General features: G+C 36.1%; 1 protein-coding gene across 1 annotated transcript; it reads right to left on the bottom strand.

Moving 5' to 3' along the window:
* Positions 1 to 8,588: 8,588 nt before the first annotated feature.
* LOC126903119 (uncharacterized) lies at positions 8,589 to 16,036 on the bottom strand. The gene is made up of 7 exons (XM_050681121.1): positions 15,886 to 16,036; positions 15,713 to 15,811; positions 14,970 to 15,108; positions 14,780 to 14,907; positions 9,282 to 9,398; positions 9,006 to 9,137; positions 8,589 to 8,950 (listed from the first exon to the last, which is right to left on the bottom strand). Exons 1-7 carry the CDS (start codon positions 15,950 to 15,952, stop codon positions 8,757 to 8,759), a joined length of 876 nt encoding a protein of 291 aa, XP_050537078.1. The 5' UTR covers positions 15,953 to 16,036; the 3' UTR covers positions 8,589 to 8,756.
* Between the last annotated feature and the right edge of the window lie 1,700 nt (positions 16,037 to 17,736).

Raw genomic sequence — 17,736 nt, 5'->3', positions numbered from 1 at the left:
ACTAAGGAAGTCGGGACGCAAACCGCCGTCGTCGTGGACCCGCCGGCCCCTACGCCGAAGGAAGCCGACGAGGCGGTAAAGGGAAAAAGGAAGAGGAAGAAGAAGCGGCCTACTGTCCCATGCCCTGCCTCCGATCCAGTCATCTTGCCTACCCAAAGGCAGACTGATGGGATGGAGGCGNTTGTGGCCGTCGAATATTCTAGAATGTCCGGCCGCCTAGAATCTAGAAGATTCGTCGCTCTACATAAGCGTGTGGCGGTCGAATGTCTAGAGAGTTCCGACGCCGCCTCTAGAAGATTCCTATGACTATTTAAGGGCAAGATCGTCGCTCCAGTCAGTCAGTCGATCAGTCAATCACTTACGCATTCTGTCTTAACGCGCTTCGTCTCTCGCTGTTATTTATTAGTTCGTTGTAATACAGTTCGTTTCTCGCTGTTATTTGTTAGTTCGTTGTAATATAGTATAGTTGTTATTAAATCTTAATAGTGTTTATTACTTCTATATATTACACCTCGCTACATTGGTGACCTCGACGTGATATGAACACGCAACCTCGCTACACAGTCATCTTGCCTACCCAAAGGCAGACTGATGGGATGGAGGCGAATCAGCCAAACTACGAAGGGTCTGTAGAAGGGGATGAACCGCTATGGACCCAAGTAGTAGGAAGGAAGGCTGTGGTGAAGAGGAGGGAGGATGCGGCAGCCAAGCCCAAACCCCCACCCACGGCGAGCAACCAAAAGGCAGCGAAACTGCGGTCGAAAGTGCCGCGAACAGAGGCCGTGGTGATCGGCCCTTTAAGGGAAGGTCAGAAGTACGCCACGGTGATGGGCGCAGCCATGGCTGCGGTTGATCTCCAGGCCTTGGGCATCCATGTGTCCGGGACCCGGAGAACTAAGACGGGGGCTGTTCTCTTGGAGGTCCGAGGGTCAGCTGAGCAAGCTGACCTTCTGGCGACCAGATTGAGGGCAGCCTTGCAGGAGATGGACGTGCGAGTGCACCGTCCCTCAATGACCTGTACCGTCCTCCTCCTTGACATGGAGGAGTGGCAGGATGAGCAGGACGTGCACAAAGCACTGAGCGTCGCCCTGAATTGTCCGAATGGAGAATTGCCGCCGAATGCAGGACCTATCACGGTCCGCACGAACGTCGGCGGTAAAGGGCGGTATGCGAGGTGCGAGGTGCCCCTCAAGATGGCTCATCGCCTGGCAGCCATGGGCCGAGTCCGGGTTGGGTGGACTACCTGTAGGCTGAGGATACTTGATAAAGGTCCTCAGTGCTACAGGTGTCTAGAACGTGGGCATATTGCCCATGTATGTAAGGGGCCGGACCGGTCAACGGCTTGCTTCAGGTGCAAGAAGGAGGGGCACCTTTCCAAAGACTGCCCAAATAACGCAAAAAAAGAAGAAGGTCAGGTGTCAAATCTGACTGAGAAGAAGAAGAAAGACGGCCTACCCCCACCTCCACGTGGTCCAACCCGGGCAACGGACCCTCTAGTAGGGTCCGGCTAACGGGGGAGGCCACGCCGTGCTGGGATTCGGCTCTGGTGTAAACTTGGGCCGTATCTCAGCGCGGTGGTAAGAAGATGAAGGCGACGTGGGTCGCCTCGAAGCAATGCCTCGCGGCAGTTCCGGGGCGGTCCACATCAAGTCGAAATGGAGGAAAAAAAAAAAAAAGGTGTCGTCATCAAACGAATATGCTTTAAATGCAGGAGTGTTGAGGCAGGCTCCTGCAGCCAACCACGGGGTTGGTACTTTGACTGCAGGGAGTGGTGGTAACCAAGCCACTCCTACCGGTGAAATAGCCGGGAGGATATTGGCAACGGATTGCACGGATTGTATGGACTTGACGACGGCCACCTCTTTGGATGCGTCTCTAAAACCCTCCATATTGGAGAGATTGCGGAACGCGTCTAGGGGCGGTTCGCCGAGGGTAGGACCTTCGGGTCCAACCATTGGGGGGGTCAGTGAGGTGGAGTCGGCTGGGGGAGGAAGATTCCTTGCGTCCCAAACGCAAGGAGATCTCCCCAAAGATCAGCCCACCCACCATCATATTGGAGGATACCTCGCCCGGCGCGATTGTGCCAATGCCGGCGACTCCTCTGCCGGTCTTGGCCAAAAAGCCTAAGTTGGTGCCCCTGACTGCAGTTGATCTCTTCAACGCTGACGGGACACCAAAGAGGGTGATTGGCCGGACCGACGAGGTGTTGACGGCTGGGCTAGACCTCGCCAGGGAGCAGGCGGGCCAGCTCTCCGCCGTGCTGGAGGTCTATAGCCCAGACACAGGCGAGTGGTGAAGATGGCCACGGCCCTTATCGAAACCATAAGGGCCTTGGCTGATCTTCACCTCAATAGCACGCCTGGGGGGAGATCAACTGCACCTACGTCGGAGAACCCTAAGTGCCCGGTACAGGAGGACCTAAGGCGCTGGTTTAGGCGGCGCCTTAGGTATTCTGTGTTTAATGTCATGTGTTGTGAGTTATTTTTGTCCCCCTCGCATTGAAAGGGGGAGGCCACACCATGTTGTGAATCAATTTTTTTTTTTTTTTTTCACATCCGGCATGATGTGGACCGCCCTGGAACTATCGCGAGGTATTGCTTCAGGGCGGCCCACGCCGTCTAAAATTCACACCACCACGTTGTGAATCAGTCCGAAGTTAATCAAGAGCTGATTCACAACGTGGTGTGGCCTCCCCCGTTAGCCGGATCCCAAAAGGCGGGATCCGTTGCCCGGGTTACACCACGTGGAGGTGGGGGCAGGACTTCGCGAAGGTTGGCTTAAATAATAATTCACAAAACACATATCACACAAAATAGAGTGAGGAGGACAGAAGATACTTTATGAAGTCTTCTCCGGCCCTCCCACCTTCTTGGGACAGTCCCTTGACCGATGGCCCTCCCCTTTGCACGCGAAGCACGCGCCGGTCCGGTCCGGACCGCTACAGGCCGTTTGCACGTGACCCCTTTCGAGGCACCTGTAGCAGCGCGGACCCGGATCCGGCACGTGCTCCAACCCACCCTGAGTCGTGTCAGTCCGACCAACGGTTGCGAGGCCCTGATGGGAACCTCGCACCACGCGAGCGGCCCTTGCCGCTCCCGTGTAGTCGGACTGACACCGATCCGACGGGTGTCGTCACTCCATCTTTGGAGAGGATAGTGGTCAACGCTCCTATGACGTCCTCTTCCACTATCCACTCCTCCACGTCTAACAGCATGAACGCCACGGACATCGTTGGGCGATGCACGCGGATGTCCATGCCGTCCAGGGTCTCTCTGACCTTGGCGGCTAGCAGGTCAGCCTGGGCCCCTGTACCCCGAACCTCCAGGAGCACTGCTCCCGACTTGGTCCTGCGGGTACCAGAGACCACGACGCCTAGTGCCTGAAGGTCAATATTCGCCATGACCCTTTTTATGATGGCCGAATAATGTTGGCCTTCTTTAAGAGGACCAATAATAATGCCCTCCGTTTTCGGTGCCTTCGCCTTAATTACGGGCCGCGTAACAGCAGGAAGCCCAGGGTTCGGATGGGGGTCCGCAACCGCATTAGGCGTCTTCCGCCGCCTAACCACCTCAGACCAAGCAGCCGGCGGCGGTGCCACAGGTGCTGTCGCAGTCTGGGGAGGAGGACGCGGCAGAGACGCTGAGTCTAACGTAACAGGTTTCCCTTCCTCATTGCGGCTCTTCGACCTCTTCTTCCTGCGCCTTTTTCTAACCCGTTTGACCACCTCAGCGGTGGCTGGCGGAACGATGTGTGGCGCACCCACACACGGTGTGGCTGGCACGCTGACGGGCTCCATGTCCGGGTCGTCGACGCTAACCGTGTGGTCGGTTTGCGTAGCCTTTTCCGTAATCGTTTTCGGAATCGCTCCTTCCGGCGCCCGTGGATCATCCCCCATCTCCGATGGGGCTACCTGAGGGATCCTGGGCCGCAGAGACGCTCTCCTGCATTTTTCCTCATACAGGATCTCCTCTAGTCGCTTCGTGGCCGTTTGCACTTCTTTGTGCACGCCCATTCCTCGGCGTTTGTCGATAACTCCTTGCAGCACTGACACTTGCTCGCCTACCCTTTCGACCATGGCCGACGTGGCAGTCGCCTCATCCGCCGGGTCATGCCACCTCTTCCGACAAGGCTGCACAGAGCTCCTCAGCTCAGTGAGGGCCTGGCATGCGAGGGATATCTGCTGGATGAGATACTCCAGGTGGGTACCTGGGACCTCATTCATCAGTCTCCCCTCAACTTCCGCCGTCTTGCCAGGGCAACAACATGGTTGAGGACGACGTCGAACGTGGCCTCGTCGTCACTTTCGTATTCTTCCCCCAGAGGCGCCCTCCTTTTACCAGGATAACGCAATGGGGGAGAATTCTCCGGCAATGGGCTTAGCACCGGAGAGTTTGTCCGGTGGTGGGTCGATGTGCCTTCTCCAAGGGATGGCTCCGCCTTTCCACCACCTGGTCGGTCGCCCGTCCTCATCGCCTCGTCCTCGTCTTCTAACGCAGCAGCATCGGGAGACGACGATTTCTGATTCTTGTGCGCCTCACTATCAAGGCGTTCCGTGTAGTCCATGAAGTCCACGGCTTGTCGAAGCCCACGCCCCATGCTTCTTAGCACCCGGCTATCACTGCAGCGGAATAATAGCTCCGAAGAGACGAGCCGAGCCACGTCTATGAGGCGTTCCTCTGCGGCTTCCCCTCGGCGGCTGGAGATGCACTCGTCAATGAGTTCAGCCCTCTGGCTGGGATCATCGATACCCTCCAGACGGTCATACTCATTGACCCTTTCCGGAGCAAACGGACGCCCGTCGTCCAGGTCCCTCTGCATCATCCCTAATACAGTGGACACTGAACTCCGGAACGCCTCAGCCGTCCGGAACTGGCCACACGGAAAACAATCCGTTGTCAACTCCACAGCATCCATTCAATGGAGCCAGTCAACCCATCGAGTAAACTCCGATTGGGCCAGCGGCATATCGTCGCGGAAGCGATCACACACGCCTTCCCAATCGTCCACTATCTCCTCGGTGATAGTAAAACCACCAGCATTTACCTCAGTGACCCGAAGGTCACTGGAGGGTGCCTGCTTAGCACACCCTCCGACAGTTACCTGGGCGCGAACGCCCCCTGTACACTGCCTCACCAGTCCCACGGTTTCGATGTAGTCGCTAGATGACGACCGGGTCAAGCCTACAACAGCACTCTTCCCAGCCGGTCCTGAAGGATCCGAACCTTCTGGAACCGTAACGGTTTTTTTACACTGGTTTCCTTCCATGATTGGTTTTTACGGGTGTCCTTCCCTGCGTTTTACCTACCGCCAGGAGATTTGTTTTCGGTGTTACCTTCACCTAGGTGGTCGCCTTACCAGGCTATCGGGCCCACCCGCCCGTTGTGAAATTACCCTCGATCGCTACCGCTTATTCGTCCACTTTAAGAAGTGGCTTATATCACGGCTACTCTGCATATCTACAGGGTTAACGAGCGAACGAGGAGCTCATTGTCCGCGACCGCTTATTCGTCAGTCCAAATTAATGGACTGCTTATTTCGCGGCTAACCTGCATATCTGCAGGCCGTTCCTCTATCCGCAACCTGAGGACGCGCCCGATTCCCCGAGCTAGGGACACTGCGCTCGTGCCGACGTTTCGTAGCCCCGTAGAGCCCGATCATGCCGACACTGTAGCGCAGTGCAACGGGCCACGTTGTGAATCAGCTCTTGATTAATTTCGGGCTGATTCACAACGTGGTGGTGTGAGTTTTAAAGACGGCGTGGGCCGCCCTGAAGTAATACCTAACGGTAGTTCCAGGGCGGTCCACAGTTGCGCCGGTCGGAGAAAAAAAAAAAAAAAAGGATGTCCAGGCTCACCGCAACGCAGAAGCCCGGTCCGTTCTCGGCCCTGACGGCAAATGCTGGATGTGGGAGGCCGCGTCGTCCGTCGACCACCCNGAAGAAGACTACGATATCATTAGGGGCGGGACATCGTGCGGTACTTGCTGGACTTTGCACCGCGGAGTATAACGCGCGGTGACGGCTGATAAAGGTGGCACGAGTCGTGGGGCATCGTGTATAATGAAACGACGTGAGGCCGTGTCAATCACAATAAAAATTTGTTATATATATATATATATATAACTGATGACACGCGCGCGTCTACGGGTTGGAAAATATTGTTGTCTACGAGAGGTGAGCGGGGTGGGGCGAATGTGTTACGACAGTATAGTCTCAAGGTCATACACGACGGGATACGCGACATAATAACACGTGCCGCGTGGAGTTACAAACTTACAAACTACAAACAACAAACATACATGTGAAACTAATATAAGCGTGTTCAAAATCACTCTGTATACGGGCAGAAACTGAAAAGTGTTTTTTTTATAATATTTATTGATGGTTGAAATTTATTAATCTATACGAGTAGAGATTGTGTTTTAAAAAGTATAATAGCGTATTTTCTTTGGATATTTAAAATGATCAAGGTCAGAATCATACTTAAGGGTCATTGGTTGTATGTTCCACAGGTAGCATAGAACATATGAATTTTATAATATAAAAATCATTTTTCTTTCGTGTATCACATTAATAAAAAAAAATGTTTAATTTTTCCGTTGGATAACATAATCTGGCTTTTCTGGTGGTACAATTCTTAAATGGGGTTTGAACCCTTTAAATTTCATAATTAAAATGACCTCATCATTGTAGTTCTTTAAATTAATTAAGAGTACGTATATGTAGAGTTATGTTTAAAATGGAATATTTGTGTCCTATGCAAAATTTTTAACGATTTTTGTGTTCATAGCCTTAAGTAAAACAGTTAAAAAGATAATTCTTTATCACTACACTATGTATAGTATATGCTGTATTATATTTGGTTAATGTAGATAAAATCATAATTACCATTAGCAAAACAGTTGCTGAATTTTCTTGTTCAATAAAAGAATATTCATTGCTATTTTAATTAACCATAGAAAAATGATATTCACAATATGATAAGAACTCTTTTTGTCAAATTAAAAAATTACGACAGTAAGTTTTTATGAATAATTATAGCTAAAGAAAACGCTACTAAATAAATGTGTTTACGATAAACGAGTTTATCAAGTTGGACAACGTTTTTATGAAGATACTAATTGGTTACAATGTGTATGCAATTCAAACTTGAATGATAATATTTTAATTGACTAACACAATTAAAAAAGTCAATTTACGATTTTCAATGATTTTAAGTATATTAAACGACCAATTCTGTAAAAAATTTGATTGTAATTACGAATTGTTAAACATGAGAAGTATAAAGAAAAAAAACCCAGCACAAGGGGGTCGCGGCACAGTGGTGACGTGACATAGTTGGATCAAGTATAATGATATCTGATAGTGATTAAAATCACTATCAAAATAAAACGCTTCGATGCAAATCTTTAGATAGTGTTTAATTTTAAAAAATAGGTGTATTATTCCAAAAACTACATGATCTGCTAGTTCCTTATAAATATCCTGATTAAGATAAAGTATGTCGAATGAAAAAGATATTATAAAAAAATATAATTTTTTATAAAAAAATTGTGTTGATCCATAAACTTTTCAATAAGTTATAGCATTATAAAGTTAAATATAATATAAATAATAAAATCATGAATTTTCACACGAAAAAAGCATTCGGTAGCCATTTTCGCCATGAAGACAAGTCCAGAGGTCAAATTTTTTTTTTTTCATATTAAAGTATATTACATTAGCATTAATTTAAGATATATATAAAAGTGTCAGACCTTCCGGAACATTTTCAAAAGTTATGTTGAAAAAGTAAATTTGTTGTGAAAAAGTTGTCATTTTAAATCCCCCCTTGTGCCAGGTTAAGGATTAAATTTATGAAAAAAATATACCAAACGATAGGTTATGATATTACACATCTATATAAAAAAAAATTATATTGATATGTTCATTTTTGAAAAAGTTAGAGCATTATTAAGTTAAAAATATAAAAAAAAATTATTTTACAAAAATCGTAATTTTTTATTAACTTTGATGTCAACTTTCACCACGAAGACAAGTCCAGAGGTCAAATTTTTTTTTTTCAAATTAAAGTATATTACATAAGCTTCAATTTAAGATATATATAAAAGTGTCAGACCTTCCGGAACATTTTCAAAAGTTAAGTTGAAAAAGTTCTACTTTCTATATGCATTTTTTATATTTGAAGCCCCCCCATATATAGGGAAATAGTCTGATTTAAAAAAAAAGTATATCCAATGAAAGATGTATATAAATACTACTTCTCATGAAAAAATTGTATTGATCCATACATTTTTTAAAAAGTTATAGCACTTTAAAGTAAAAAATGTAAATTATAAAATCGAAAATTTTCACACAAAAATAGCATTCGGTAGCCGTTTCACCATAAAGTAATAGAATTAGGAAAAATTGTTGAATGTAATAAATACCTGTCCACCACAAGTAGGATGTGATGAAATAGACAAGGAATTATTTTGGAGAGAGATGGATGAGGTGATGCAAGGAATACCTGGCAATCAGGATGTGGTGATTCATGGAGATATGAATATTGGTAATGAGAGGAGAGTATCGATTGAATGGTGCAGCAATGCAAAAAGAACAGATAAACATGTATTCGTTTTATATGAATAAGAACTCATAAGTTATTACAAAAATTAAGTAAATAAATCTTAATTTACGTAGTCGTATTAACAAATTTTAAAATATATTTAAATAATATTAATAATCTAATAAGTTAATATTAGCCAAATGCGATGACTTATTTTCTTCTTTTTATACAAGTAACTAAGGGAGGTACTTGACATGAACAAGTAGTTTTGTATGCATCGTCGTTTAAATGACTGTCAAAAGTGACTTTTTGTCCTAATGCCACCTCAGTATCTCCATAACTACATTTTAAACCACTTGAATTTTTGGTATTCCAATTTTCTAATTTAGCGGTATCGTATAAAGCTGCAAAATATTTTAATTGAAAAAAATGTTCAATATTCTTAATACAATAACTTACAGCTCAGCCATTCGATTGGACAACTATCTGTATTTTCAAAGAAAACAGGAGCATTTTTAGCTTTGATATTATCCATGTACAGTATTTCGTAATTACATCTTACTCTTCTACAGAAACGATTATCAATTTTACCTAAACGAATGTTTATATTGAGATAAAAATAAATAAATGGTTTAATATATAATATTTAAATGACAACATCAAAGAAGATTTCATAAGTTACCTTTCAAGATTTGTATATAATTTACTTTTTATACCTACGAATAAAAAACTTACCATCAAATTTTGGAGAACAGACACATTCCATCCAATCATTATCAGCATAGAAGCGTTGTCCCTCATTATACGTCTTACCATCATAAGTACACTGATATGCTTTAGATTTCTCATTAGCTACACAAAATACAATATAGATTTAATTAAAATTAAAAATATTCTTGTAAGTAATCATTATAAGAAAATTTTAAAAAAACTTCATCATCTAATTGATATGAAAAAAATTTGCATGTAGAGAAACGGAGATGGACAGAAAATCATAGAGAGTACAAGCAGTTCGAAGTATATTATATAATTACAAAAGTGGGGGTAATAGATCACAGATTGATTATCTTGTGTGGAAGATAGAAAGCGTACAACAAGTAAATGATTGTAAAGTTATACTAAGCGAGAGTGTAACTTCACAACATAGACTGATAGTAATGGAGTTGTGGTGTAGTGGAAGAGAGTATTACAAAAACTGAAATAACATAGAAAGAAAATCGAGGTTCCGGTGGTGGTAATTGAAAAGAGAAAATGAAAAAGAATTATTAAAGACGTTAAAATAGAGGATGGTGTGGAAAGTTAAGAAGGTTAAAAGTTAAGTTAAGATGTTAAAAATTCTACTCAATTGAACATATTATAAAATTTGATTATAATTGTAAAAATCCATTGTTAAATTCAGATGAAACTAAAAATAATTTTTTTAGAAAATATTTATGCAGTAACATGTTTTCAAAAAATTTAAAATATTCTATTTAAAAAAAAGTATGTCGAATGAAAGAGTATAATGAAAATTGAAATAGTATTTCTCATTTAAAAATTGTATTGATCCATACATTTTTAAAAAAAGTTATAAAGAAATCGGTTCGGTGAGAGCTCAGAAAAAGTGGTAACAGACACAAAAAAAAAAACCCAGCACAGTGGGGTCGCGGCATAGTGGGGATGTTGCATAGTTGGGTCCAGTATAGATTTAATCTGACAGTGATTAAAATCACTATCATAAGAAACGCTTCGATGCAAATCAGTAGATAGTGTTTAATTCTAAGAAATTGGTGGATAATTACAAAAGCTACATTATCTGCTAGTTTCTTATTAATACCCTGATTAAGATAAAGTATGTCGAATGAAAAAGGGATTATTAAAAAATATTATTTCTCATAAAAAAATTGTGTTGATTCGTACACTTTTCAATGAGTTATAGCATTATAAAGTTAAAAATGTAACCAACCCAACCCAACATCAACTCCTATTTCCTTAATTATATCCAGATTAGTAATTATTTTAATTATATATTATATAATTTTTATAATTAATTATTTTCAAATTATTATTGATTTTTAATATGTTAAAAGTAATCATTTTGAACCTACTTCTTTTTGTTCTTTAAAGTGAAAGTTTTAATAAAAAAAAAATGAATTTATTACCATAACTTTTAACTCAACTTGCAAGTTTGAAATAAATATTATTAAATAGAAAAAAATGAAATTGGTAGATTATTTCAAAAACAACAATAACACTTATTCCCTTAATTTTACCCCGATTTATAACTATAATATATGAATACATAATAATTACAGTAATTAAATTGAGTATGAAAGTGGTATTCAATAATATAATATTGTAATTTTTACGGAGATATTATAAAAATAAAAAGGAGTTGTATATTCATATACTTTTAATGCGTATACAAATTTAAAGGAATTTATGCAATACTTTTTAATAAAAAAATTTTGTTACTTATGAATAAATACACTAAACAAAAGGAACTTTCATCAGAAAAAAAATATACTTTTCTAAATAAACTTTTCGTGATGTTTTCAAATGTGCAATTAAACTTTTTCTATTACTTCTAAGTTTTAATATTATTACTTATTATTAAAAAATAAGTATTTACATATAAAAAAAAATAATTAAGAACAAAAAAAATTGTATTAAATTAATACTGATTTTGATTTTTAATATGTTAAAGGTAATCATTTTGAACCTATTTTTTATTGTCTTTTAAAGTGAAAGTTTTAATGAAAAATACCTTCTCAGCTTCGCATCGAAGCTAAAAAATGAATTTGTTACCATAACTTATAGTTCAACTTGCAAGTTTGAAATTGACATTATTAAATTGAAAAAAATGAAATTTTTAAGATTAATATGCAATCTGGAAATTTTATAATTACTAATTACAGTACATTTGTCAGAAAAATTCGATTTTTTTACATTTTTATCGTAATAGATAACTGAAATAGAAAGAATAGTAATCATATCCTAATAACTTTTGGTGTTTAAAAAAATTCTGCAATTGAAATATTCAGAACTTAATTAATTTTAATAATTTACTTTAATTAAATGAACCAATCAAACCAAAGTAGTTAAAAAGATTTACTCAATTGAGCATATTATCAAAAATATAATTATAATTGTAAAACTCCATCGTTAACTTCAGGTGAAACTAAAAATCATTTTTTTTTTAAATTTATGATTTATATAGCAAAATATTACTAAAAAATTTGGCATATTATAGACTGGTAGTAGCACACAGAAATAGAGTTAAAAAATTAATAAATTATAAAGTAAAATTATTTACTTTTGTAGTTGAATACTTTTATCATATCAAATTTAATTCGACAATAAATAATTTAAGAATATTAAAAATTAATGATTTTAATTGTTTGTATGGACAAATCTAGTTAAGCTACTTTTTATTTGAATAAGGAATATTTTTTTGATTTTTAAGAGTAATAACTTAAACTAATCATTAACTTAAATATCATAAACTTAAATGAATCATTTGACGTATCGTTGAAAAAAGTAGGTCTAGTGAGGGTTGGCAAAATAAATCGTAGCCAGAAAAAGAACCACATAGTAAAATAATATTAACATGAATATCAATTTCTTCTCACGAGGGGAGACTATAGTGATAAGATCCTTTATATTTATTGAAATTATTGAATCTAAATGAGATAAATATCAAATGATTTGAAAATTCTATTCTAACTCAAAAAAAAAATGCAAAATTTTAGAAGCCACAAACGGATTTGAACCTCGTACCCTAGGCGTTAAAGATCAAGGTGTTACCCATTCGGCAACTATTCGTTGATTTTTGTTGCATGATAAAATTGGCTATTTAAGCTAACTCAAATTTAAAAATTACTTTTTCGACTTTAAAAAAGTAAAAAATGTTAATAAGTATAATATCATATGTCTTATGAACTTTATTCTATGTCAATGAAATTATATAATATTCATGAAAGTCAGTTTATTCCCCTAATAAAATATTTTAAAATAAAATAAAATACAAAACCTAGAATTTTAATAAAAAATAGCATATTTTTAAATACGGTAGCCTTTTGCGCATAGAAGATAGGTCGTCGGGACAAATTTTTTTTTTTCATTTAGTAGTACATAAAATAAGCTTTAATTTGATATATGTTTAAAGGACGCAGTATTTCCGGAACATTTTCAAAAATTAAGTTGAAAAAGTTAGTTTTTGTAAAAAAGTTGCTATTTTAAATCCCCCCTGTGAGCAGAATAAGTGTTAGATTTTCAAAAAAAAATGATATCAAATGAAAGAAAATTACCTAAGGTTTCAATATAAAGAAATATTATTTTGATTAGTTAATATTTGAAAAAGTTATGGCAGTTTTAAGTACAAAAAACATCGTTATAAAAGGTGATTTTTATCGCAAATATTACATTTTTTTTATAATTTCGACAGCCATTTGCACATAGAAGATAAGGTGTCGGGACAAATTTTTTTTTTTCATTTTATAGTACATAAAAAAAGCTTTAATTTGATATATGTTTAAAGGACGCAGTATTTCCGGAACATTTTCAAAAGTTCAGTTGAAAAAGTTCTATTTTTTATACAATGTTTCAAAGTTTGAACCCCCCCTATATAAGGGGAAATTGTCTAATTTTAATAAAAAGTATGTCAAATGGAAGATGTACTTATAATGTATTTAGAAAAAAAAAAATTGTGCTGATACATGCATTTTTCGAAAAGTTATAGCATTTTTAAGTTGAAAATTAAAAATTGAAAATCGAAAATTTTAACACAAAAATAGTGTTTTTTTAACTACGGCAACCGTTTACATGCAGAAGATAAAGTGTCGGGACAAATTTTTTTTTTTCATTTTATAGTACATAAAATAAGCTTTAATTTGATATATGTTTAAAGGACGCAGTATTTCCGGAACATTTTCAAAAATTAAGTTGAAAAAGTTAGTTTTTGTAAAAAAGTTGCAATTTTAAATCCCCCCCCATGAGCAGGTTAAGTGTTAAATTTTCAAAAAAATTATATCAAATGAAAGGAAAATATCTAAGGTTTTAGTTTAAAAAAAAATTATGTTGATTTGTTGATTTTTGAAAAAGTTATGGAAGTTTTAAGAAAAAAAAGTGAAAAAAATGACAAAATTTGTCGATTTTTAAATTTGTAATTTTTTTGGATATTTCCCCCATTTGCGGGGAACGAGGGAAAATTTTTAAATTTTTAAGGGTAATGTCTTCAACTAGATACAATTTGTGATCTTTTGACGTATTGTTAAAAGAAATCGGTCCAGTGAGAGCTGAGAAAAAGTAGTGACAGACACAAAAAAAAAAAAAATAAACACATCATGGTAAAATTAATACCTTCTCAGCTTCGCATCGAAGCTAAAAAATACACATCATAATAAAACCAATACCTTCTCAGCTTCACATCGAAGCTAACAAACACACAAATATAAACAAATTTATTAATTATTATTATTTTTTTTTAATTTATTTATAGGATTCAAATATTAATTCTTTAGTCTATTTAAATTTATATCGTGTTTGGTTAATACAAAAAATTTAAAAAACATAGTTACAATGAGGGAATTTTTTTCAATTTTTGAGGGTCATGTATTCGACTAAAACCAATTTGTGATCTTTTGACGTATTATTCATCTTAATCGGTCCAGTGAGAGCTGAGAATAAGTGGTAACAGACACAAAACAAACATTTTAGTAAAATTATAACCTTCTCTGCTTTGCATCGAATCTAAAATAATTCATAATTGTCTAAATATGAGATGATTACACAAAAAATCGTATTTTTTCCTTCAACTTCTATATGCATTTACATGTAGAGATGATGGACTATGATGTTTTAATAAATCTAAACTTTGATCTATTGAATATATACTGAACTTATTATGGCTAAAAAAAGAACACATCTAAAGTAATAAAAACATCGTTTTGATCCATTCATTTTTTCAAAAAGTTATAACAGTTATAAGTAAAACAATGTTTGATAAATTATGAAAACTAACGATTTCAAAAATGTTAATATTTTTGGAGGCTTTCCATTCACAAGAAACAAAGGAAATGTTTTTAAATTTTAAGGATAATGTCTTCATTTGAAAAAACTTGTGTTATTTTGACGGTTTGTTGAATAAAATTAGTTTAATTGACAATTAGTTATCCAGTTAACACTGAAGTTATAAACGATACTATCAATATATCGTATTAGTTTTTATATTATTTTAAGGACACTTCACTTACGGCCATGACATATTTGGTTTACTTCGCAGCACAAATCTTTTTCGTATTGATAATAACAGTTATCCTCAATGATATTGAAGGATGACGGACATTCAACGTTGGCACATACAAAATGTGTAATTGAGTGGCTATATCGTACAAACAATAAAAGTATTGTAATTTTAAGAATGAAAAATGGGGATAACATTACTTATAGTACTCGACTTTGTTACAAGTACATGATGCTAGACAAGGACTTAGCGCAGAATCCTTTTCAGAAAGTTTCGCCGAAGGTTCGTATACATTTCCGTTAAAATAGCACTTATTTATTGATCTTGAAAAAACAGACTCTACAATTAATTAGATGGAATAATTGTTTTCAAGTAATAGTTAAAAATTACACAAATATAATTTGTTGAAAGCACAATTTTGTAGAGTATACATTTATATAGTGGATGTGTTAATTACATACAAATGAGGATATCTTTAAATAAATAATTCATCACTTATACTGTAACAGTACGTATCTCAAAATAAGATGAATAATATACTTTATGAGATTTTTAAATAATAATGATAATAATAATAATAATGATAAAAGAAGTTTTTTGGAACATTTTTTTTTTAAATTTTTATGTGAAATTCATAGTTCTATTGATAGTTATGAAAATTAAATCACCTCTTGTATCAAATCATTAATAATTCAAATGTATTTTTTGATCATCTTGAAAACCTAGAAAAACTTAGATAGGTTTTTGTTTAAGTATAATTGACGAAATATTAAATATTACCATATTATTATTTGGATATTGATATTTTTTTTAGACAGTATTTGAAAATATTTTTACTAAAATTAGATAAATAATGAAAAAATCTTATACAATTATACTAGTATGAATTTTTAGTATTCAAAAATATTGACGGTTATTAAGTTATTTTGTACAAGTTACTAACCACAATCATATGCAATGGGACATTTATTTGCAGTATATTTTTCATCATAAATCGGTTTACAACCTATTTCTGTGTATATCTGTTTGTGGCTATCACAACCTAAAATTAAATAATTGGTTATTAGTATTTAAAAATATTTCATATAACAATCAAAACATTTTTGAATAATTTACCACTAGTATAGCTCAAGTAAAATATCACAATTGTTAATTTGAAAATAATTTGTGAATTATTAATCATGATTAATAAATAAATTAATGAACTTTCAAGTAAATCGATTTAAACGACAAGATATCAAATCACACACTGAATAGTGTCTTTTATTAAATCTGTTAATTTGATTAGTAACACTAATCAAAACCAGTTATTTGGCATTCCACCATTTTAATCGAAGGACTGAAAAAAGAAGACAAACTAGTGCTGCAATGGTTTAATTCTTATTTATTTATTAAAAATTTGAAATCAGTTGTTTCATTTGCATACAAGTATTAGCCATATATTGTATTCTGTATAGTGATTATTTATTTTGTTATAAAATTTGGGATGCTAAACAAATAGTATAAAAAATTTTATGACGTCTTCTAAAATTGTATAACTAAAAAACTTTTATTTTGATTTAGGAAATATTAACCTTCTCATATTTATGCGAAATTACCAGAGGAATAGAAACGTATAATACTTATGAAATCGCCTTCAAAACTCAAATCGTAATCAAGGTTCGCTTAAGATTTATGTATACATAAAAATTGTCAATGTTTATTATTTTAAAAAATTATACACTTAATGTAGATACCACGTAGAACTTAATAAATAAGTGAATGATAAAGCGCATCGAAACAATTTTCTGCTTTAAATTTTTATAAAGTAAAATTTGTGTAAAGATTCATACTCATATGAATGATAGAGAGTACCTTTTTTATAACTAGATTCCAGATAACGCTTTTACAAGGATGAATTTAGGAGAAGAGTAGGATAGGATACTCTACGCAATAGCAATCAATATCTTCTACTCAAAAAACATTTCTGAAAATTAATAAAATCTGGTCATTTAACTACAAAAAATGAACGTGCTCATGCATTTATATATATATAAAGTGTTCAGTAAATATGGAAACGGATTTCTATTATTCTCATTGTTTTGTAACAATTGACCTATTTCTTTACTTGCTGAACATTATGTATAAATGTCTGTGTTTGTATGTGTATAATCGGTTTATTATAAACCACTAGATTACTCACAACATAGATCCTATAGTCGGAAAAAATGTTTGATTTCTTTTAGTTGTTTATATATTTCTTGATTTATCAGCTAATAATTAATTTTTAGAATTATACATTGCAAGCGTGGATGATCGTGTCAAGTGGAAGTTTAAGATGAGAGTGGCCGGCCGGCCCCAAGTAGTTGGGATTGAGGTTGGATTTATGGGTCCAAATATCAGTGCTGCTTTTTCCATATCGCCATTCATAGGCCAGCAATCCTATAGAAAATGCTGAAAGTTAACTGCTTCTCTTGGTTCAATATGATCTCCCTTTTTCTCATCATTTTCTCTACTATTATATTAAATAAGATTGATGAAATAGCAATCCCCTGTCTTCATATCAACTTAATGGGGTGTTAATTTAAAATATGTTTTTCATATAGTTTGAAAATAATCGTCGCAAATAGTGTTTTGAACTTAAGGGTGTTCTATTTCCGAAGACTAAAATATTTTTTTCTTACGCTCAAACTAATGTACTTATTTTTGGCTATTGAATGATGTTACCTGCCTATGTAAGATTAGAAATAAATTGTATAGATATTAAAAATTTTACTAATAATACAATATAATATATCCAATATTATTAAATGAAAAAAAAACACTTTTTAACAATTGTTATTAGAACAATTCCAACTTGTATCGATTTTTTATCCACAACCTTAAAACATAATGATGAACAAGCAGCATAAAACTAAATGATAGATAAATTAAACAAAAAAGTATAGTACTCTTATTAAAAAAAAAATTCAGTTTGGCAATGTCAAT

Source organism: Daktulosphaira vitifoliae, unplaced genomic scaffold (assembly GCF_025091365.1).
Source record: "Daktulosphaira vitifoliae isolate Bord-2020 unplaced genomic scaffold, ASM2509136v1 Scaffold_3, whole genome shotgun sequence".
NCBI lineage: Eukaryota > Metazoa > Arthropoda > Insecta > Hemiptera > Phylloxeridae > Daktulosphaira > Daktulosphaira vitifoliae.
This window is presented reverse-complemented; position numbering and strand designations above follow the sequence as displayed.